Source organism: Myripristis murdjan, chromosome 5 (assembly GCF_902150065.1).
Source record: "Myripristis murdjan chromosome 5, fMyrMur1.1, whole genome shotgun sequence".
Lineage (NCBI taxonomy): Eukaryota > Metazoa > Chordata > Actinopteri > Holocentriformes > Holocentridae > Myripristis > Myripristis murdjan.
The window spans coordinates 14,751,533-14,775,514 of NC_043984.1; the positions used below are offsets into that span (position 1 = coordinate 14,751,533).

Genomic DNA, 23,982 nt, shown 5'->3' on the forward strand with positions numbered 1-23,982 from the left:
AGAGTTGAGGCATTAATATCTTCCAGTAGAGAAACTCCAACCCAAAAACTTTGCAGCTTTTGGCAGCTTTCTTCAAAATACATGCCAGAACTTCCTGTCTCCATGTGTCTCCAACATAAGGTTCTGCATTTAAAGTCAATTCGACACCTCATCTCAGTATGAATCCCCTCCGAAAGCATATGTGATATAAAGCGTCAGAGAAGTTTGAGGTCTTGTCTCATATTTCCCATCGGCTACACTTTCATCCCTCTCTCTCTCCAGCAGACCACCCCCAGCAGCCCTGCCCAAATAAGGTGTTCTGCCTTCAATACCCTCCTCTCTAAAGAATCTGAAGAGTTCAGAATCTGCCGAAACTTTGGATCTCAAACACAAACATCTTTTATTCAAAGGGTGCCTGTAATCACAAATAAATAGCATTTCTGGCGATGAGCACAAGGCTGGGGGAAAGAGAGAGAGAGAGGAGCCTATCTCAGGAGCAGATAACTAGTAGATATGATTCCCTAGATAAGGAGCAGTAATTTGGCTTTTAGAGATAGCTCCAGGGGCCGCTGCGCTGAGTTGCGCTGATTTAGTGTGTGTATGGGAGGTTGTTTTTTTCCACATTTTTATCTCTCCTGTTGAAGAGCTTTTCATCTCTGATGATTTTCTCTCTTTTTTTATGTATTTCCCCCAGAAGGTGAGATCACAAACCCACAGAAGGCAGAGTGGCATGTTTTAAAGCGATGGACAAAATACAAATATTTGAAAATGTATTTCATGGTAATTATGTCAGGTTTCATGGCCCTGGCACAGTACTGAGGCACAGCCTGGATGCCTTAATTTGTATAGAAATTGTAATCATTTGTTCATTTCAAGGTGAAAATTGCATTTTTTAATTTAAATTGTATCCTGCGTGATAGGCTATTATCTAGAAAAATTGTCTCTGTGTATGGCGGTCTATGCCCTGGCGTCACGCCTGTTTAGAACCCACTTCTCCTGAGAAAGGGCTTATATATGTATCTCCTGACTGAATGCACCCAGCTTGTTCTTCACTTAGGGCCGCCACTGCACTCATTTCCATTTTTGTTATTAATATTAATTAGTTTGAGAGCACAGCTCAGATTTTAAATGTAAATCAAGCTTGGCTTCACAGTGATTTTTATCTCACTCCGATTTCTTAGATTTACAACTTCACTTGGACTTTTTTTTTTCTTCCCTTCCTTTTCAAACTCCTTTAGGGGAGGTGTGCACTGATGTGTGTGTGGAGTGTGTGTATGTGTGTGCGCACATGTGCATGTGTGTTTGCCATATTAGGTACATAAGTCAAGATGGATCTTAAAGTTAAAATGAACTATATAAATGAGCAAAAATGCAATATAGGTGAAATTAAGATTTTATATTTAACATTTGAGGCACTGATTCTGGCAAATCAGACAGTTTTAAGCTATGACAATACTCTATTTCAGCTTCAGCTTTTTGCTTATACATGGCAGATTAGCTATCTATAATACCTGAGAGGGGTAACCATGAAATTCAAAGTACCTAAAATGTTCTTAAAATAAGATTTTCTCCCTATGCAAAACACACAGTTGAGAAGGAGATATATGCGTACCAAGCTGTGTGTCTGTGTCTGTGTCAGTGGGATCCTTGAGGTGACGAGCACAAAGCTGAGGCTCAGGTACACGGCGTATGCTGGCATAATTACAGGATTTGGAGGATTATTATACTGTAAGTGCTTTCATGGCGACAGCTGGGAGCTTTTTAGTCCCTGTGACACATAATCTCAAAGAATAAAACCAAGACCCCCAGAGCATCTCTTAATCATTTCTTAGCATACCTGCACACGGCTCTGAACTCTCTCTCTGAAGATAGATTTATAAAATTAGAATATAATTATCATATCTTGTATAAATCATTCATGATTACTGACTTTTTTGATGTGTCTTGTTTTTAAACGCAAACATATATCTTTGAAAAATTTTAGAGGTTTACGGCCTATTTTGCCTTCTAGACGGAGAGCCCTCGCTGGATGTTTGTGTTCTACCTTCTCATTCTCCATGGCCTCGCTGGCTCTTCAGTAGCAGGTTATTTTTCACAGCATGGCCAGGTTCAGGAACCCAGTCCTAAATTAGATCTGAATCAGAGCCTGTCCTCCGTGGCTCATTCTGAAAGTGGGTATGTGACTTCTCTATCACTGCCTCCTGAGCGATAGGGCCTCCTGGTCTCTACAGTGAGGCTCAGGAGTTTCATTTCCATCCCTGTGATCTAAACAAACCCATTACCTCCAGCCATTTATGCACAGGGGCAGTACGCAAGCCCTGGGCTTGAGGACACAGCCCACAGCTAAGCTACCGTGGCGCAGAGCCACCTTCAATGGCCGCATGTCCATATAGAGAGAGAGGAGAAGAGAAAACGAAGTGCTCGGGCCTCTGCACTTTATCTAAACCTCTCCAGAGAGGCGAGTGGAATCGGCTCTTGTGGGCTCTGTTTATCCTCTGCTCCTGTAGTCAATCAATTAGGGGATCAAAGGAGGAGAAGAGTGAAGTGTCACAAAGCTCTCCCACACACCACTGCCTGAGCTGCCACCTCGTCCAGTCTGAGTGACAGGAGACCGCAGGAAGACAAAACTCCCAGGCCTACACCTCAGGAGACAAGCTGGAGCAAAGGGGACAACCATAACACATGCCAAGGTCTAATCTGGACAACCAGAACACAAACTTTTAGAGGAATATATGAGGGGTGACACACAGCAGGCAAAGAGCCACGCAACAATGCATATTAAATACGAGGTGGAAAGGATCCACTGTGCTCACACAGTCCCATACAGCAGCCCGTTCAGAGTGAATTCATATAGAAAACACTTTTTTCGCTTTCCACCGGAATTGATTTTCTAATTGACCATATTCCTTCCTCATTGCTATGCTTCTCCAGAAACCAAGAACTCTGTTTTATATGTGGTTTGTAATTAAGACACTGAAGAGAATTTCCATTTGCATCAAATTGAACTCAGCCTTGATGATATAATGTGGCGATAATGGTGGAGTTTGTAGCTGATACGAATCTGTAAAATCTAAAAGGAATGCAAAATCTTCTACACCTATTTATACTCTCCGAGCTCTTGAAATTTCAATATTTAACAAAGTATGAAATATGAATGATAGTTACCTCGTAATAATGCAGTCTAAATAGAATCACCAAGTTTATTCAGATCAGCATTTACTTTATTTAGCATCAAATTCATCGCCTAATACAATTTGATGTTAATGATGTTAATAATTGTGATTAGTGATGCCTTTAATTAGTTTCATTTAATTGCAAATGAACAGTTAAATATTGGCTATAATTTCATAGTATATAAAATGTAAGTGCTTTTCACACAGAGGCGACTTGGCTTGATTTGCTGTCATTACGAATTTACCAAGATTATCTATAGGGTGTCTTTATTGTTACAGTGATTGCAAATGCATCAAAATGTCAGAAATGTGTTTAAAATCAATCAGTATTAAATGATCATACCTAATGCATGTTTTACATACCTCCAGTGACAGCAATGGCACAAACTGAATGAGCTCAACTATCTGTGTGTGTAATATATAGCGCAGCAGATGCCTCCATGCCACACTGGAAGGTTTCCCTGCATTCGCGCCATGCCGCAGAGATTTGCAGACATCATTCCAACGTGAGCAGACCACGGCCTGGCCCTGACCCGCCTGCTGGAAAGCGTCATTGGACAAGGGGGCCGAAATAATGACTTTCTACAGCTGCAACCGGATAGATGCTCGGTTCTGGGACGCCTGAGCTCTCACCACCCTCTAATCACACAGCAGGGCAGGAACACTGGTGACCCACTGGCTCCAAAAATGTAGTATGAAGGACACGTGCCACACAGAAATGTACACACATGCACATACAAAATTAGGCTATCCTTGGCATCAGCAGAATTCAAATAATGGTGCAGCGGTATTTGACGTAATTGTGATCCCAGCTCAGAATGCTGAAACGTATGCAGAAAAACAATAAAAAGGACAAGTGGCAGATTCAGTTTTAGATCTTTAATTGATAACAGTTACGCCAGTGTTACAGTAAACACACCAACAGGCTGAAGGTAGTAAATACCAATACAAGTTTCCCACTACTCTAATACTTCATACAGCAGAATAAATTATACCATGATAATATACACACATGCGGAACAGAAAGGGAGTAAAGCAAAGCACAGATGTCAGAAAGCAACTAAACAGGTTAAGGGTCAAACAGAGGGGGAAAGGGGGGTAAGGAATCGTATGCTTTAAATATCCAAATGTTTATTGACGCAAGTGTTAGAAATGGATTTGATACACTAAAGACGATTCTAAAATTCTTCCTTTTTAAAATATACACATGAGTGAGGCGTCTAAGCTGAGCAGCTAGAGCTGCTTTGATTCAGTGCGGAGTCAGCATTACTTTGAGTGAAACTTTTTCTCCTGAAGTCTGTGGAAGTCTTGTTGGTCCACAAGTCAAGTGTGACTCTGTTCGGTTTTTCCCAGAGCAAAGAGGCTGTCTTCACTGGCGGCGGCGGCGGCACGCTGAACCCTTGGCAGCGCCCCGCACTCAGTGGCGCCAGAGGTCAGGTGTGTAAGGTCCGCGGTCCAGTCAAGTCTGGTCTGCAAGATCACGCGGTCAAAAACACCCTCGAAATGCTCTGACGCATGAAGATGCTCAATCCAGCCGCCTTCTGAATATACAGCGGTCCAAGAGTCTATTTGTGCTACCGATCCTTAATAATCCACTGAGCTCACTTTACTCCTTTTTTATACAATTTTAAAATTGAACAATTTCAATGGACTTGATCTTTTTCCTAATTTATACAAATTTTTCATACTTATATGGGCCCAAAACAGAAACTTTTGGTTAAAAAAAAGGTAAATCAATAAAATATAATAGAACAAAAATCAATAGAAAAAAGCCAGTTAAGGAAACTCAAAACATTTACCTCCGCAGATCCCTTGCTTACCTACCACTCAACATTTGTTTTGTTTTAGTATAAAACATACTCTTTATAAACAAACAATACACAATCTGCTCCGTCTACTGTACAATTTCCATTTAGAGGCGACTGAGGACCAAATCCTGTCTTGAGATAAGTTTGTGTAACTAATAATTCTGTGTACATCATACACTGATGCCAATGCGAGACACCAAGAGTGAAAATCACACACATCTCAAGGGAACGGTTGGCCCTGGATCGTGTCAAAAGTCAACTATGAGTGCTACACAAATGTCTCATATTCACTATTCTTAATTTTTTTTTTTTTTGTACATTTCAGTGAGTGCGTCAAAGCAGAGGATTAGAGGGGGCTCCAGTCCAAACCAGAGAGGGGGGCCAATCAGTGCTGTTACCTGTGCCCTTTCACAATTGACTGGATTATATGATTTTCCAGAGTGCATGTGAATGGCACAGCTTGTGTACTTTTAATCTCGTAACAGAAAGGGGCTGGAATGCTTATATATATTCGTTGATGATGTGTGTGGAATGTTTCAAAGGAATGCATACTTCGTCTGAACGTGGAAACCAGCTGAACGTGCCTTCAGAAAATGTGCTAATTACTTGATGAAAACAGAAATCCTGGTCGGTAATGGGAAGGGTCATTGTGAATTAGCTTTGACATTATGTTTGTGTGATTTAATCTGCTTTACTCTGTTTAAGTCACACAGGATTCCCTGGCAGATGGGATTTGGGAGGGGTGGGGGGAGTGGGGGGTGGAGTTAGCCCTCCTTGGCAAGGTCCATATTTCTAAACAAAATACATTAATTTCCCCAATCCTGTTTTTACAAACAATGCCCCCCTCCCCACGGACCGCGGCTAAGGATAGGATGGAGGTTAGGAGGGGAAAGCTATTGGCCGCCACACCGCTGCTTTAATTCCCTGCAGAATCCATCCAGCCAGACTTCCCACAGAGTGGCCAAGTTCTTTAGGAATGTCAAGATGAATATGAAAGTGGGAAGGTCAAATCGCTCACGAACATTAGAGCTCAGGGAACAGGCAGAGGAACAGCAGCTTGGAAAACAATCATCCTCTCTGTCTGACTGTGCCGACACACAGACAAGCACACGCACGTACGTGTGTGCACACAGACACACTCACTCCCGAATAGCCTCAGTCATCCACTGTGGTTTTACACACCAACATCTAACAGAGAAAAGAGCTACGAATGGAATCAAAGAACAACATAAATCACATTAACCATAATCATATAACAGCAACAATAATCTTAACAATATCAAAAAAGAACAAGAATGAGAGTCGTTCAAATGATATCGGCTTTGTTAACTACTATAAACAGCAAGGTCAAAGTACATGTTATTGATGGCTCTAAGTGTGTGCTGGACTGCAGCCATGACAAAGAGGAGCCCAGGCCAAGGCGGCCAACCATCCTCGGGTTGTCTGGGTCCTGTCTGGCCCTCTGTGTGTCTGAGCAGAGCAAATCAGGGTTTGAGGGCGGCAGGGGTACGGGCATGACGAGAGGGCAGAAATGTCTAAAACTGAGAATACAGAGGGTCGAGCCGCCTGATCGTTCACAATGACACGAACAGTTAAGTTCCGTTCTCCTAAGAGCCGTGCCACACTCACGAGCATACTCTTGCACACTTTCTCTTGACTGCCGGGTGCATGGAGAGGCTGTGTGTCTGGGTGCTGATGTTGTGGTCGGGCTGCAGAGGGAGCAGCAGAGAGGCGAGCTGAGTTGGAGTCCAGACTTGGTGGAGCATGTGGGGGCATCGCGGAAGGTGGCGGAGGGTGGTGTAGAGAGAGAGAGGTGCAGGGTGTGTTCCGAGGGGCTTTAGTAGGCCTGTCCCGTCTCCACCTGCAGTAGTCCCAGCACAGCCGAGTGGTCTCCCAGTTTCATCCTCCTCTGGGTGGACAAGCTCACGTTCTTAGCCAGGTAATCTACAGCAGCTGCATGTAAACAAACAGACAGAAAACCCACATTAGTCTATGAAAATCTCACACACACACACACATGCACACACACACACAGCAAGACACACAGGTGGTAGATTCCTGAGACATATGTCCCATTCACTCTCATTTCATTCCTCTGATTAAGGCTGAAATAAGTTGTGGCAGAAGCGAGTGAGTCAAATGAAAAACAATTCAGAGAGAGAGTGAAAGAGGGAAAAAAACCCTCCCGTGTCCCTTGTCTGAGGTTGGCACACTGCTGGCACGGAGCATGTGCATCCTGGTAAAGTCTCCATGCTGTCACTCAGATGGGTCCCCGTGTGTGTTCTATATGCCAGTCTTCATTACACTTGGCATCTCTGATTTCATGCCCTCCACACTCCACATGGCCGATCATTTTCATCCTCAGACAGCAGCTCTCTCCTCTCTCCTCCATTCATTACCCATCTACTGTGCTCAATCACCATCTTAATTAACCTCACATCAGCTCACATCCGCACTGCCATCAGTTTCTCACTGCTGACAAAACACTCACACACGCACAAATGTGATGGATGGCATACACACACACACACACACACACTCACCAACATGAACACAAAAAAACACAATATGAACACAGAAAAATAACACCAACAGAAAAAAGGAGACACACAACATACCAGATCACTAGAACCAGCATATAAATACAAACAAATGTTGGATAGCTGGTTGCTTGTTGGGGAAAAGTGTGCTTCGTTTTACCTCTCATGAATGGTTGTGACAGCATCAGTCAATTATGCTAATCTAATAAACCAAACTCTTTCCTGCCCTGAGGGCATGTGTGTGTGTGTGTGTGTGTGTGTGTGTGTGTGTGTGTGTGTGTGTGATGGAGAATAGAGAGAAAGAGAGAGAGAGAGAAAGAGGTGGGCAAGAGGACACTGCGGCCCCTGAGGGTGTGCCGTTGCCTTTGAAGTGGCCCTCTCCTCTTTCCCATCCAAGTGGAGTGGGGTGTGACTAAGCCAGCTCTCTAGGAGGAATGGGGGGGGGGGGTCTTTATCAAGAGCACGTGTCTGCCTCAACCAAACAGGGGGCAAAGGTCAGGGGGCACTCTTGCATGGGAGTTGGGCATCACTTCCTTCGGTGCCACCTTTTAATCAGCTTAAGAGGAGAATAGGAGCCTGTCTCACTTTGGTGGGGAATAGCACAGATGACCAAAAAACAAGGACACAAATACACACAAGCATCTACGTGTGCAGCTACATAGCATAATCAAATACATATATAAGCGTCTATTCAAAGATCACTCACTCTGTCCATACTGGCTGTACTGGTAGCCCGCAGTGACGGGGTCCACGCTGTAGCTGGTGGCGCTGTAGGTGGGGGGGCAGTATGATTGGGAGGAAGCCAGGCTGTCTACACTCTTGATGGCGTCAGAGCGCTGGCTGCAGCTAGCTGAGATGGGGTTGGAGCTCTCCAGGCTGCTGTGCAGGGGGGAAATGGAAAAGTCGTGCTGGGGCTGGGAGGGTACGGCGCTGGGGTTACTCAGGATACTCATCACCTGGGGGGGAGAGGGGGAACGGAGGATGTTAGAAATTTGGAAAATCAAGGATCAAAGCATTGACAGACTTGAAGGAAAAGTACTTTTTTTTCCCTGCGATATAGTGCCATCATAGTACTTCACGGTAAAGATGCCAATAGAAATATAGCATTTCAACTTTGAAATATGGGAAGTAAGAAAGTTTCCCATATTTGGAAAAAAAAAAAAAAAAAAAAAAACGCAAAAAGCAAAAAGAAAAATAATAATTACAAATTGGGGTGGTGGTGGGGGGTGAGGGGGGGTGGTGTACAAGGAGGGTGATGAGGTTAAAAAAGGAGAAAGGGAACAAGAGAGACTGTTTCCATTAGTTGGCACTGCCAGTAAGTGTTCTGCTGTGGGACAGAAGGGTCCCAGGGTGATAATAGACCCACCATCCATGCCAGACAGCCCCTGTCCCGGAGCCTGAGGCCTGAGCCCGAGCCTACAGCACAACAAGCACCAAGGGAGTCCCTAATCCCTTGCCCCTAGCCTACCCATCTCATGAATAGTAATGGAGTTGGAACTGGTAAATGATCCCCTTAGATCCCCACACAAAGTAGGCTCCACAAACCTTAGTGAGGGCCCCGCTGATACTGCAGGTTGGGGCTCGCCTCAATATTACAGTGTGTACATTATTCATAAAAGCATCCAATTCAGTATTCTAGATTAATGTAATAGCATGTGACATTCGTCAGAAAAAGGCCTGAAAATATGTTAAAATGGAAGAGATTACCTCCGCTGGTAGAGCTGCTTCAGTCCGAGGCAGAGCAGCCCCGAACACTGTTTTCTAACGCTGTGAGTTTCTTTAAGTGAAAAGGGAAATCGGAGTCTGTGGGGGTGGTAAAAGGGGAATTGTCCCACACATGCTTCCCTCCTATAGCAAGGAAGCCTCACTTTCAACATCAGGTTCACGTTGAGATTCGCTATGCTGCGCTGGCCTTTGGCCCCTTGGCTGCTAAACCAATTAGCCCATCATGGAGGTGGTTACACAGGGGTGATACACACGCAGACACAAGCATGCATGCAGGCACATAGGCACATATGTGTAGATATGTGCAGGCACACGTACACAGACAGCAACGCGCGCGCACACACACACACACACACTCACACACGCACACAGCATGTACAAGTAAAGCCAATGCAGTGGCAACCAAAACAGTCCACAAAACTCCTGATGCACTAACAATATATAGCCAGGACTATGCCACAGAGGAAAAATTAGCCATATTGTGCAAATTAATCATATCTTTAGGAAAGGTCTCCCAGGAAATATGAAGCATTTGAAGCGCATCAGAAACATAAAGGCTGGTTAGTCATTTCCACATGTTAATTCTATCAGTATGGAAACCCCCACGTCCCTTCCACATATGCACACAAAGCATGTGACATGTATCCATAAGAGGGAGATTCATGGCCTTCTTCATGCAGGACACGTGATGCTCCCTCCCATATGGAGCAGAGCTGAGGACTCCGAGAAGGATGAGTTCAATACATCCTGATGCTTTGTGATGGCCATGCTGGGGGAAAGTGGAGGGGGAGTCTGTGAAGTGTCCAGAGAGAGAGAGCTGGAGGGCATGAGTCCATTTTAGTCATTGGTTAATTGAAGCTTGATTACATCGCTTCCTTATGAAATAGAGTAGCCAACAATTGGCCCAATTATTATTCATGCTCATAAAAGTTCTTCAAAAGAAAATGACTTCTTATCATTGACACTGTTGCAGCTTTCTTTTTTTAGAGAATGAGGATGAGTTGGTCATTTCAGAACGGGATGTTGTCATCTGTGAGGATGTATCCTTGCGATGTCCTTCCCAAAGGACGGTTTCGTGCTGATGATTTAAAGTTTTGCCACAGGGGAAGAGGTGAGCTCTTCAAGGCTCTTGTTAGCCACCTATCAGTAATATTCTAGTGTGTTCACACAGCTAAATAAAAATCAATGCCACTTCACCATCCTATCCTCGCTATCTGATGAAGGAGCAGATAGAGGTAATCTGATCTTTTGGGTGCTGGACCAGGGCAGAGTTGGAGTGACTTTGGCCACGCATCTCAACACAATTCAAAGTGGTCTTTCATGTCCTTCCTCACAAATTTATTTTATATTATTAACTGGTCTTTTCCCATTGCAAGGCTTTGTTGTTATTGAGTGGAAAAAGTCCTTTCAATTCACACTGAGAGGTTAAATGAACCAGAGTCACATAGGATCATAAAAGCCAGTGGCATGCTGGGTACCAGGGCATGTCTCCACTGCTGCTCACAATGTAAAATAAAACTTTGTAGCCATTCATTCCAACACAAACAACAGCATTCCTGCTGAAGGCATTGATTCAAACTGAACGAGGAACTCCCCGTCAACTTGATCTCAAAAAGGAATAAAAAAAAGGGAATATTACATATAATGTGCACAGTTTGATATACATTAAGGGATTACGACTTTGGATTGACAAGGATATTTGTCGATGTGATAGTTGATGAGTTTCACTGAATGGGGTCCGATGCAGCAGAGGGTGATTTTGAATTGCATATCTCAGTACACACACAGATGCATTAAACAGCAGTCTAGGGGTGTGTGAATTGCCGTAAAATTTTTAGAGATGAGCAAAAGTCTCAATAACCACAGTATTTTCCTTTAACACACTCTTTACACCCTTGCAGAGAAGGCCTTCGCTAAACCTCTTCCTCCCTGCTTCGATCCTTCCCTCTTTCCCTCCCTCTCCTGCCCTCCCTCTTTCCTTGCATACGGCGTCCTCAGCAGCCCAGAGTTCGTTTGTTGTTTGACTTTGTGTGAGTGCTGGTTTGGGAGATAATGTGAGCCAGGACCTAGTTTAAAGGACAATGCTCCAGGGCGTTCCCTGCCTCTCTCTCTCCCTCTCCCTCTCTCTCTCACCCCCCCCCCCCCACCCCTTCCCCTCTCCTACTCCTTTTTCCTCTCCCTCTCTACAGATAGATTACTTTATAAATAATAATAAAAAAGTAATTAATTCTCTCAACTTCTGAGCCCTCCAGCCTGCGGCGAAGTGAATGGAGGAGTGTAAATTGATACAATGTGCATCCTTTCAGATAAATAAATAGCACATTTGAGACACAAAAAGGGGCTCTTTCATACCTCACTAATTTCTTCAACAGTCAAATTACATTTTTTTTTGTCTGCATGAATGTTTGACGAGTTGTTCTTTGTTGTATTTCCTTCCAGAATAAAACATCTTGCCTCCTATAGAGCTGGGAGGAGTGAATAAGACTACAAAAATGTTCCTGGGAGTAAGAAAATGAAATAAAAAATGTATTTGTTTGTTGTATTGCAATACATTTGCAGCACACTTTCTATGACTTGTTATCTAAATCAAATGCTTTATGTAATATTGCTAACACATGAATATACATTTTTGAGGTTAGACTGAAGATGTTTATATTCCATGAATCACAAAAAAAAAAAAAAAAAAAAAAAAATCAGATCACCGCATTAACGGCTTTGCCCAATTTAAGCACCTGGCCAGGACAACTGGGCATAGGAGCTCCTGTGTTTGATTGAAACAATACAAATTCACATGTGTAAAGAGAGGAAATTAAGCAGTGAAAATATGATAGCCTATTGAAAGAGGGAGAGGGGAGCAGAGAGAGAAGAAAAAGTGATATAGAGTGGTGTGAGAGGAAAGTGGAGGCTTTGGGAAGTACAAAGACTCCTGTAGGACTGCGTTGGCCTGAGGGCTAGCCTGCCTGGAGAGCTGATAGGAGCCCCTTCTGTTCCATTCCCGGCGCCAGCGCCAACACACCCCACTCCACAAATACTCTTAATCTGCGCAAGACTGGATTAGTTCCTCTGTCACCGATAGCTCCCCGTTCTGCCCAAATCAAATGCCCCCAAGATGTACCTTTAAGTTAGGCAGAGGTCACCAGGGCAGACAGGGAAAAATGAGCACTCCAAATGTCTGTAAGTTATCTGAGTGGTGCAGAATAGCATCTTGCACCTTAGCAGATCTGCCTAGCTGATACTCGCTTCAGCAGAGGATGATTAAAGATCCACAGTGATGACACTGAATTTCAGATCAATATTTGAAGGCCAGGTCCTGGGGGTGTGATTACAGGAAGAGAATCTAGTGTTTAATTCTTTGACCCAGGAGTCGCGCAGATCCACTGTCTGGAAACTGTCTGAGAAAAGCGCAAATATGGAACAGGGATTATTTAGAAATATAAGGAGGAGAAAAAAATATTTCTTCGATTGCTTTTGTTAACAAAATGCTCTCCAAACTTTATACTTCATTAATTTCATGTATATTGGCATCAATAGCTGATGAAAAAATAATCTGAGGGAATTAAACACATAAATAACTTAAAACAAAACAAAAATGTGAGAAGAAAAGAATAAATAAAAATATCAGGGACTTTCCCTTCCAAGTGACTAGACTCCTGCTCCCAGAATGTCCAACCCTTCCCCCATCCTTCACATGAGAGGGCCAGCCCAGCGGGCAGTAAGGCCCCTCATCTGAGCAGACAAAATGACTATTTAAAAATAACAGTGATTGCATAAATTGAATTAAAGCGTTTTGGTCACGGTGGAGGTGGCGCGAGGGGCGGCGTGGGGCCACAGCAGACAGCCGGGTTGGTGGCAGGCAGCAGATGACGGGCCCTGGCCTGTGTGTCACTGCGTTAATTGGCCGCGGCACGTTAATAAAAACTGAAAAGTGTCTTCACCAGCGCCATAGGATGAGCAGACAGAGGCAGAGTGAGAGGTAGAATGGGAGGATGGGTGGGTCGGTGGGGGGGTTGTTGGTGCTGGAGGGAGAGAAATAGGCCTTTGAAGAATGTGGTGTGTATGGAGGTGGGGGGGCTGCTAATTGTGTTCAATTAAGTGGCTGATTGGCACTGACAGAATCTGGGCATTGACAAGCCAGGCACAGATGAGGACGATTAGCGGGCATTGGAACAAGCTGTCACTCCTCACAACATGTTAGCCATCCTGTGCCTGTGTCTCCTCTCCCTGTGCCCTATAAAAAGGGCAATGATTTGTAAAACCATTCATGCATACCTAAATTAGCGGAAGTGGAGCTGAATTCATATTTACTTTGGGTCAGTTCGCACCCTGTTTCTCCCCCCTTGGAGAGGAACCATTTTCTTTGCAGCATTAGTAGCCCTTGTGACCACTCCAGCCCACTCTCACAAGCTCCAGCCTACAATGGAGCACAGCTGCTCATGCTGAAGGAGAGTCTCCCTCCCTACTAAACATCCCACCCTATAGGCTATAAACTTGGTCCCGCACTAACCAGAGGTTAATATGCCGTCTATTGGGCTGCAATTGGAGAACGTGTGGGGAGCAATCCTCTATTCTCTGCTAGTGATATGCTTGAGTAAGTATGGGATGGATTCAGCCACTAGGAACAAGAGAGGCCCCTCCAACACACATACACTTGCACAAACACACACACATACACACATACACACACTCACTCACACAGGCTTCAGCTCTCCGCACCTTGCACCGACGCCTCTTCTAAATTAAACGGCAGATTTTCTGATTCCAGGAGAGTGGTTTCAGCGAGGCAGGGCCTTGTGTGTGTGAGGGAGGCTGCTGCACAAGGAAAAAGAGGCAGATTGGGGGGGGTGGAGGAATAGGAGGGGGAGGAAAGGAGGGGTGGTGGGGTTGTTTGCTAAAAACAGCAGGGGCCAGACCTAGTGAAAAATGTCAGGTCAAATTGTTCTTGACAGTGTTAATATCTGCACCTCATAGCCATAATTACATGTAAATAAATAGTGAAATAGCTCTCAGCTGGAGACTGAGAGGGGAGAGCTGCTGCATGAGACAACCAGCTGAGGACCCAACCACCTCCTGTATTCCCATTTTGTTGTCAGAAAGAGAGAAAGGAGGAGAAAGAGAACCATGTTTGTCATTCTTACCATGAATACTAGAAACTAGCAGGGCTACTGGTTTTGAACAGAATAAGAGAGCTGCACGCGAAGGGTTCACAAGCAGTGAGCTGGGACCATGAGACATGCAGTGCCAAAGAGGGACATGGAAAAAGAGACAGAGGGAGGGGGACAGAATGAGAAGAGGCGAGTGAGAGAGAAAGTCAGAGGGAGTATTAATCACAGCCATGCACCTGTCAGAGTGGCATCTGGAACTAACAGCAACCACATGCAGCTAGACAACATCCCAAATGTCCGGCGAGCAGGGCAGGTTCACAGCAGCCCAGCCCTCCTTTTTCCCCACCGTCCCATAACCCCCTGAACCTCTGACCCTTGACTCCGAGGAGACAGGTCACACAGCTTACGCCCCACACACACACTCACTTCACCTGCCTAAACAGCCTGCTATTATAAGTGGGAGTAACTATAATTTCTTGTATTATTATCATTTTTATAATGATTATCATTATTATTATTACTGATGTTGGTGTTGTTCAGTAGAACACGCCCTCAAATCGTATATGTATAAGGCTAGAAATCTGTGCAATGGAAACTTCTTGAGCATGTGACACAGTGTATGTCTGTGTGTAATTGGTATTAAAGATAGGATCGATGTCTGTGCCTATACTTTAATAAAGGCAATACCACTCTCCACCTTATAGGCATTTCAACTGCGTGGGACACACAGCATGTGAATCAGTCTCAGTCATTTTCTACTTAAATCCCCATCTTCTGGGATTTACTGAAATTCATATTGGCTGCCACTGCAAGATAAATGTAAATCACATTCCCTTATATTTACTATTTATCAGGATGCAGCAGCTCACTTTCAGCAGGAAATATCTCTCACCCGCACACAAACACCCTTGCATTTAAATAGCATTTTTATTGTCCGCCATAGCCTTTCATCTGGGCGTAGGGAGAAGAGCTGCCTCTCCAGGGGAGAGAGTTGGAGCAAGAGAGGAAGAGGGGGAAAGAGAGGGAGAGAGAGAGAGAGAGAGAGAGAGAGAGAGAGAGAGAGAGAGAGAGAGAGAGAGAGAGAGACAGAAAGAGAGAGACAGAGAGAGAGAGAGAGAGAGAGAGAGCAAAGCACTATTGGCAAGGCATCATGGGATGACAAAAAGCCAAATAGAGGGGAGGAAGGTTGGTAGGTGAAAAATAGATTATGAATACATGAAGCTCCATCCAAAAATATTTTGGAACGAATAGAAAATGGCTTCACTTGGTTGCTCCAGAGACCTGAAAGATGGAGTGAGCAACAAATGGCCCAGGTATACAGATTAGCCATCTGTAAGGTACAGTGTATCTCAGCCACTAGCAAATGGTCAACTATGGTGAGCCGCAGAGCTGCATGAGAAGCACGGGGTTCAGACTGACAAACAACTATTAGTCATGTTTTACTCCACAATATTTATATATGCATAAGTCTATGAAAATAAGTCTATTCAGACATCAAAAAGCACACCAAGATGTATTATCATAGCAAAAGAAGGCCAACACAACAAGAGGAGCAGATACTGTGCATGTGTAAATTTCGGGTGTCACAGACAGCACATGTTTCCTCAGAGTTCAAAAGTGTTGCAAAACAACAGCAAACACTAATAATCTGTGCAAAAACAGTATAGCCAGTGGATATGATTTACAGTCCCTGGATTTTGTTGGCAGCTGCCAACAGCAGGTCTCTTTTTTCTGAAAGCCTCTTACATCTTTTTTTATACTTGCCAAATTGAAACAGTATTTGTTTTAATGGGAGTTCTAATTAACCAGTATGTATTCCCCCTCTTGCTCTGCGAGTGGCTGAGCTATGAATGCAGGCTATGTGCTCATCCCCTTTGATTTGTTGTCAGTGGAGCTTGCCAGCTGACACGGTGCCCGGTGAGAGGCTTAATGCCCAAGTTTTAATAATGTGGGGGACTACATGAATCTCCCCCTCTCATTGGTATTCAGGTGCAGAATGTCTTGTTAGAAGTCAGGGAGGGAGGCGGAATGAAGCCAGAGCTCCAGATTGTTCCGTACATTTTCCCCTCTCCATTTTTTTTGGCAACGGCAGAGCTTGCTTCTTAAATATAATTCATCCCGCTTTTAAAAGAAGCGTCTGCGCTCGCTAATGGAAGAGCAGCAGCACAGTTTGGAGTCTCCCCTGGCTTATCTCTCTCAGACAGTTGTGGGGAGTCGCTGGCGAGCGTGGTGTCAGCGTGCGTGGTACGGTGCAGTGCCGCGCGGGCAGGCAGGCCTGGGGACACAGATCAAAGGGAGGCAGGGGTGAGAGCCGCTCTGCCTCTGATCCCGCATACGTGTGTGTGTGTGTATGTGTGGAGGCCCAGCCCACTCACACAGCCCAAAGGCCCTCCTCAGATACACACACACTCACACACACACACACACACACACAGACACACACACACACACACACACACACGCACAGACACACACATCCTTGTCATTCCAAAACACACAACACTTTCATAAAACTGCAAACAGAAAAAACTAACTTCCTTGCAAAACTTTGCAAACTTCCATCATCAAACCAGCAATAAAATTTCTATTTGCAATACCTATATAGTTTACTGACTTCCCACCCTGCCTATTATATCTCCTTATCATGCTGAATCATAAGTAAAGAGGCAGAAATATCCTGAGAGCACCATATGCGACGCCACTGCTGTGCATCAGTGCAGAGTTTTTGCTACAGTGCAATATATAACACCAAATTCAACAGTTTATTTCCCACTTTTATTCTAGAAAATACTTTGGGCTCTTTATGGTCCATCTTATTATTGTAATGATTTCTCTTCAGGTTGAAACCCAAACTCTGCCACTGAGCTCCCTGCTTTGCTTTAGTTCCACAATGTAGTTGTTTTCTTCTCTCTCCCAGCAGGTGTCCCTGTCATCCAATAATGAAGAATTCAACCCTAACGTCTGACACAACTCCCAAGAAGCCTGCTTCACAAAATAATTTGAAAAGTATCTGAGGAGCTCTGTGGAGTCTCGCATCACCAGGTATTGTTTGAGAGCGTACAGTATCGCTCCTCATTTAGGAAAGGAGGAACCGTCAATCCATAACTAATGAGATTGTTCACTTATTTTCTGGTCAGAGCATGAGAAACAAAAATCATCATGGTCATGATAGGCATTTACGAGGTCAAGACAAAATGCATATTCCATTATTAAAAATGAAAAAGCACTGAATGAAGAAGAAGGTGTCAGCTTAATACTACAAGTAACGATAGCTGAAAAAGGAGTGGAGCGCCTGCCCTTAGTGTCCTTGCCCTTCCGTCTTCCCATCACCTGCTGTGCCACCAAATGAAACAAGACCAACAACAAAACACACTTCTGGTCTCATAACCTTTTTGCCCAGCCATGCACAGCTCCACTCACACCTCCCCTAATATAGTGCCTCGCACAAACCAGCCAAACATGCTGTATATCCCACAACGACAACATCCACTGTCAGTCTGGATGGCTTTTCCACTGGCTGTAATGGGAAAATGTGTGCTGTCGGGATAGGTTATAGGATTGGGATGGACGCGAGCACCTGTCGGGAATGCTGAACGCTGCAGGATTCCATTACAGACTTGGCACCTTGCCACCATAGCCCATTTACTGGGAATCAGAGAATTTTTGTCAATCTTTACCAGAAACCACTAGGCCATCAATGCCAGACACTTGAGAAAATAGCTCACACATACCAATACACAAGCATATCTCCTCCAAACAGATGCCGTCTGAAACTTACAATATCAAATTCTCATTTCCATCTTGATGGAGAGTGTCTTTGTATTTGATTTTTTTCCATTTCAGGCAAGGGAAGACAGGAGAGTAAAAACATACTATGTATCATAAAAAAGCAAGGCATCATATCCTGTATGTCAATAATATCTTTCCAAAACTGAAAATGAGTTGCCGCTGACTAGAAAGTGGCATTTGCTTAACTGTGAGCAAAGTGAAATGAAGTCTGACTTGGACAAAATGAACTTTGTCTTTATTGTGTCAGTTTCCTGTGTTGCGTTATGCACATAGCTGCATGTGTGTGAGAATGAGAGAGAGAGAGAGAGAGAGAGAGAGAGAGAGAGAGAGAGAGAGAGAGAGAGAGAGAGAGAGGGGAGAAAGAGAGGCTGGCCAACACAGCAGGGCACTGTACCATGGAGTGAACTTTGATTCTGCTCAGTGGGAACGTTCATCTCCATGCTGAGAGACTGATAGGAATGCCACATGGTCTTCTGTATACATTCAGTACATTTCAATTCTGTGCACCCCAAAAATGGTGAGACACATCAGAACTCCCCTACCATTTATGCCAATCTGACCTAAAAATAATTGATAACATAAGACTTATTGCTTAATAAATACATTCAGATGAAAAAAAGAATATCTATCTATCTATATATAAATATATAGATATAGATTTATACACATATAGATAGATATAGATATCTATATCTATACATCTATATACATCTATATCTATATGTATACATACATATATCTATATCTATCTATCTATCTATCTATCTATCTATCTATCTATCTATCTATCTATCTATTTATCTATATATGTATATATCTATATATCTATATATCTATATATATCTATCTATATAGATATATGTATATATCTATATAGATATATATATAGATATGTATATATTTAGATATATAGATAGATATATAGATATATACATATATACATATATACATATATATACACACATTTATGAACTGGGATTTATAAAGGACTTTTTTAAAACCCAGTTGATAGAATTATTGAATACTAAAAATCCCCTCTGTACAGTTGCCCAAAGGCTGCTGTCCTAATCCTCACTACAACAGGAAATGTTTATTATCCCGACACATTCTTGAATGCCTGGGAAGAGAGGGAAAACGAGCGACAGTATACCCCATGCCAGTATTAGGGAGAGCCATTAATGAAAAAAAGATTCCATGTTCCTGGTGTTTTTCTGCAGGTTTGCAGTGAGAGCATTAGCAGTTAAAGCCCCTGTGCCACGATTAACAATCAAACACGCTGTGAGCCTCCATGTTATCCTCCGTCGCTCCAGCAGGAGAGAAAATCTCTTTTTTGTCACAAAATCCTTAATTCTTTCTTCTCTGAAGAAAGAGGGTAATACCAAGAATGTTTCCAATCTGCTTTGAGAAATATTTGAAGAAAAAAAAAAAAACTCCCAATAAAACACGTGTGAACGACGGGGTAATTGTGGACAAATGCAGCATTGAAATTCATTTTCAACTCTTTACACACCATTTCAATCTTATTTTCTGCCTGTTAACCACATCTTGTTGGTGAGGGTGGGCAAGACTGGCCAGTATTGATGGGTAATTGTGTATAATTCACTCCACACACACGATTTGCATCAATACAAATCATTTTTCATTCTGTGCTACTTAAGACTCAACCCTTACCATAGAGTCGCATTTTAAACGCTCATTAATGGAGGTGTCCAAAGAGGTTAACATGTGAAATCCAGAGCTTTTCAGAAAAGAAAGCAAACAAACCTGCACATACAATATCACACATTAGTATTAGCAAAGAATTTATGTTTTCTATGACAGAGGAGGATGGATGGGGTAGACATCTCAGGCCCGCCATAGATTTATACTGCAATTAGAAAACCCAGGAATCTAATTACCCTGGGTAATGTTCTGCTTTATTATCACAGTAGGGCACAGAGCAGAGAGAGGAGCAGGTGAAGTGACCGGCGCAGAGCACCGAGGACAGCAGGACAAATCATAGCTATGAAGCCCCACATGCAGGGAGCACAGCCCTCTGTCACTCTGTATGCAGCGCTGTCTGAATGTCATGCAGTCGGTCGGCAAAGAGATGAGCAAAGTCACACATAGCGCTGGAGTCTTCCAGCTGCAGACAATTACTTGAAGAAGATTAAGGGGCTACATTTATAAGCTTTAGCTAATTATTTCATCTGCATGTGTTCCTACTGCGCCGCGCCGGATTTTGATGTCCCAGGAAAGTCGAAACTGCTGTTTGGAGCAGCGTGAGCAGTTGCGGTGCTATCAAGATGAATTTTAATTTGTTGATGTTAATCCAATTGTTTTACAAATGTAGCAATTTAGAGTAGCTAAAATAAATCCAAGGCTTTAGAAGGGAACATAAAAGCCCACACTGCCAGTTATTTTGCTGAACATGCTTTTTCTGAATTTTAATTTCAGTCAAATACAATTACATATTCTGAGCAGTAACAGCTCCGAGGAGGAGGAGGGGAGGTGGAAGAGGAGAGGGACTGGGAAATTTGAATACCACCTATATAGGAATATTATATATACTTGCAAACGTGAAATAGCAAGGTAATGCGTGTTGGACTGACCTGTGGGGAGAGCCCATTGCCAACAGGGTTCATGTGGTTGCTGGATGCTGAGGGGCTCATGAAAGTATCGGAATAGCTGGAGAAGCCGTGACGATTGGACGACAGACCATAAGCGGAACTGCTGTCAGCGCTCAGACCTCCCTGGTGCATGGAGGATGGAGGCAGGGGTTGGGGTCTGTGCAATGTACTGCTGCCATCTGACACCAAAACGACACACACAGGGCACAGGTGAGAGAGAATCGAGGGAAATACACTTAATATTCTGAGCTAAAAGCATCACATTATGCAGAGATCATCAGTTGTCACGCAAGTGGAGTTCTGTAACCTCAAAAAGTTACTCAACAGTTATGGAAGTCATTATCAAACTCAGAAATGTATAGTAGCACATTAAGGCTCTCTTCCTGGAGATTTGAAGTGGTTTGCCAAGTTAGCACACCTTCATATGTGAGGCGCTGTGAAGGATAGAAATACCCTGCTCTTGTAACTCAAAAGACATGAAGTGAAGGCTTGTGTCTGCCCCGTTGTAACAAAGGAGTGCTTGTAAAGATAACAACTTGCTGCATGGATCCTATATGCAGATGACATACCGCAAATGCCACAATCTTAAGATCTGCACAGATTAGATTAAACTCATTTAGTGCAGAGCGTAGGTTTCAGACAGCAGCACGGTCTATACAAAGGCACACCAGATGCAGATAGTCTCTGAAATGGCCGTCTTACCCTGTGATAGTGTGGTGCTGGGGTAGCTAGACTCTGGCAGCTGGTATGTGGGTAAGGTTGGCATCCCTGTAGGTGGGAATCCTCCAGGTAGCAGGTGGTTGAAGGCCGCTAGCTGATTGGCCCCAGCCTGTTTACGCCACCTGGCCCGTCTATTGCTGAACCACACCTGAGCAGGAAAGAGAGTTTGTAAAAATACATAAAAAAAGAAGAATACCCAAAACCACAGAGGAAACAGTTTAAACAGTGTATTTTCCCTCATATTTACCTTTGACAATTTTTTGGAGATAACTGAGGAATGCTCAGTTATATAACTGAGGACAGCTCAGATTTTATTTTTCATCTGCTAACTTTTATTTATGCTTATTCAACAAACAGAATCACTTGTGTCTGCTTGGTCCTGCCACCTGTGATTAATCTTCTGGTTAGTGCGAGCGGTGGTGCTGGTGGTAGTTGAGAGGCTAGTCCCTGTGGGAGCCGCCATACAGGCTCAGCGGTTCGGCCTTGTTGTTCTTAAGTGGCTGAGGCTGTGATCTGTGTAAACAGGCTGCCCTAAGCTCTCTTCAGAGGGGAGAAGTCATTAAGGGGTCAGAGGTAGGCCACAAGCCTCCACATCAGACATCTCAAGTATGTTTGTGAACCTATTAGACACTTTGAGGGAGGCCAGGAGGAATGCCAGCACTTCAAACACATATACAGGCACGCATATAAAAACAGTTATACAGTACAACTGAGCTATTGTGATGTGGTCATTTATGAAGTTTAAAGGGTTGGTTTAAAGGGGAACATTTTAGGTTTAGACTGATGTGTAAACAGAAAAATCCATACAAAATGAGCAGCATATCTGCATCAAACTGCAGACACACAATGTCAATTCCCTGAATGAAAAGAGACAAAATAGGGCTCTTTTGAGCCACAACGATTTACACATTTTAAAAAGGCTTCTGCTTCAACAAAACATGAATATAATCAGGCCTTTTGAAAAGAGTGGCCATACAGCCAGCAACCTGTTCCATTTAACCAAGACAAGGCCTGGGCTCACTATGTGCTAAGGGTTGAAGGACACTGATCTATGCCTCGCACAGGCAATTCATCAGAGTTTAATACACTGTCAGCGCAGTTCATCTACTGTTGTGTTTCAAACGGCCCGGGCTATTGTGAGAGCACATGAAAGAGGGGGACAAAAGCCCCTCCATACGCCATGGAGAACACTGGACACAAAGAGGGGGCGTCCCTTTTAAACAGGTCTTAAAGAGGGACACTTTCAAGGGGACTTACACAGCGACGTACTCGCTGCTATTGGGGCTGCCTCTTTTTCTACACACAAACATACATATAAACTCGTATAGGCCTACAAGGGATCTCAACCCAACAGAGATCTTAATTTGAATGTGGTGCTTTTCCACACAGTCACTGCCTCTGTAAAGACCCAGTGATTTTTGCACATAGATCAGTTTAGTAAAGTGTATTAACAGAAAGAAAATGGCATGCAATAGGCTATGACTGGACTGATGCTTGCGGAAAAGGGCAAACCTCAATTATGCAACTTGAAAACCAACAGGAAACCTTTATCTCAAGCCCTATCAATTGTAAAAGCCCTGTTTCAATCCTTCAATCAGCTATTTCAAAACAAATGCTGTGAGTGGCTCCAGTGAAATTTCTGCTATTGGGATGTAGTGGAGCGTGGTCCAAGGTCTGAACTAAGCTCCTACTGGGCCAGACAAACAGCTGCCTAGCCGAGGGGAGGGGCACAGGGGCACACCCCTTCCTTCCACACTCCCCATCACCCCACCCCGCAGTGCCACTTCACCTCCGACCTCATGCTCTCACCCCACCCCTCTTTTATGTTCACTTTAACTTCCTTCCCCCTTTGTCATCCAAGCTTAGAGAGGAGGTGTTCCATCATGGCCAACAAAAAACACTTAAATGTTGAACTTTCTTCTTGCTGTAACCTTTTTTCCTTCTCTTGTTCTTGCACGTTCAGTTTCTTCCCAAGGAATCCCCCCGATATCAGTGTTTCGAAGACGTAAATTTATTTATGGCTGCAATATTAAACAGGTCCACAACATAAAAAAAAAAAACAACAACAACAAACATTTCTACAAGAACGTAACACAAATTATCATAGTGTATTTTCATAGCTCTTACCACTGCAGACTTCATGTTTATTTTACACACCTTAGCCTAGAGAACTCCTCACAAATATATGTACCAAACACCTAGAATTTTTGCTTTGTGTTTCCTTTATTTACGCAACTGAAATTACATTGTTGTGGAAGTACATCAATGCATCACTCTTTAGCTGTCCTTGTGCCACTTATTTCAGCCAGTTATACACTGAAGACATAGATAATCTTGAGAGTAATGGCGTTTCCCTTCTAATCTCATTCACGTCTATCTCCTTCCAACTGCAATAGTCGCCCATCCACCTTAATCTGAAGAGTACCTGCATAACTGAATTTAGTCGGGGGCTTTAAACAGGCTTGCTGCGACGCCAGTAGACTAAACTTAACTAAAATACCAAAGGCTGCAGCCCGATTGAGTTAGAGTGGACAAAC

General features: G+C 43.6%; 1 protein-coding gene across 3 annotated transcripts in view; it reads right to left on the reverse strand.

Moving 5' to 3' along the window:
* Window positions 1–6,797: 6,797 nt before the first annotated feature.
* The window catches only part of pax7a (paired box 7a), a 46,037-nt gene continuing 28,852 nt past the window's right edge, over window positions 6,798–23,982 (reverse strand). For all 3 annotated transcript variants that reach the window (XM_030051650.1, XM_030051649.1, XM_030051648.1), the window contains exons 6-9: window positions 21,428–21,593; window positions 20,708–20,904; window positions 8,207–8,456; window positions 6,798–6,913 (exon numbers count right to left, since the gene is read on the reverse strand). In XM_030051650.1, coding sequence (XP_029907510.1) covers window positions 6,798–6,913; window positions 8,207–8,456; window positions 20,708–20,904; window positions 21,428–21,593 — 729 coding nt within the window. The remainder of the gene's footprint in view (window positions 6,914–8,206; window positions 8,457–20,707; window positions 20,905–21,427; window positions 21,594–23,982) is intronic.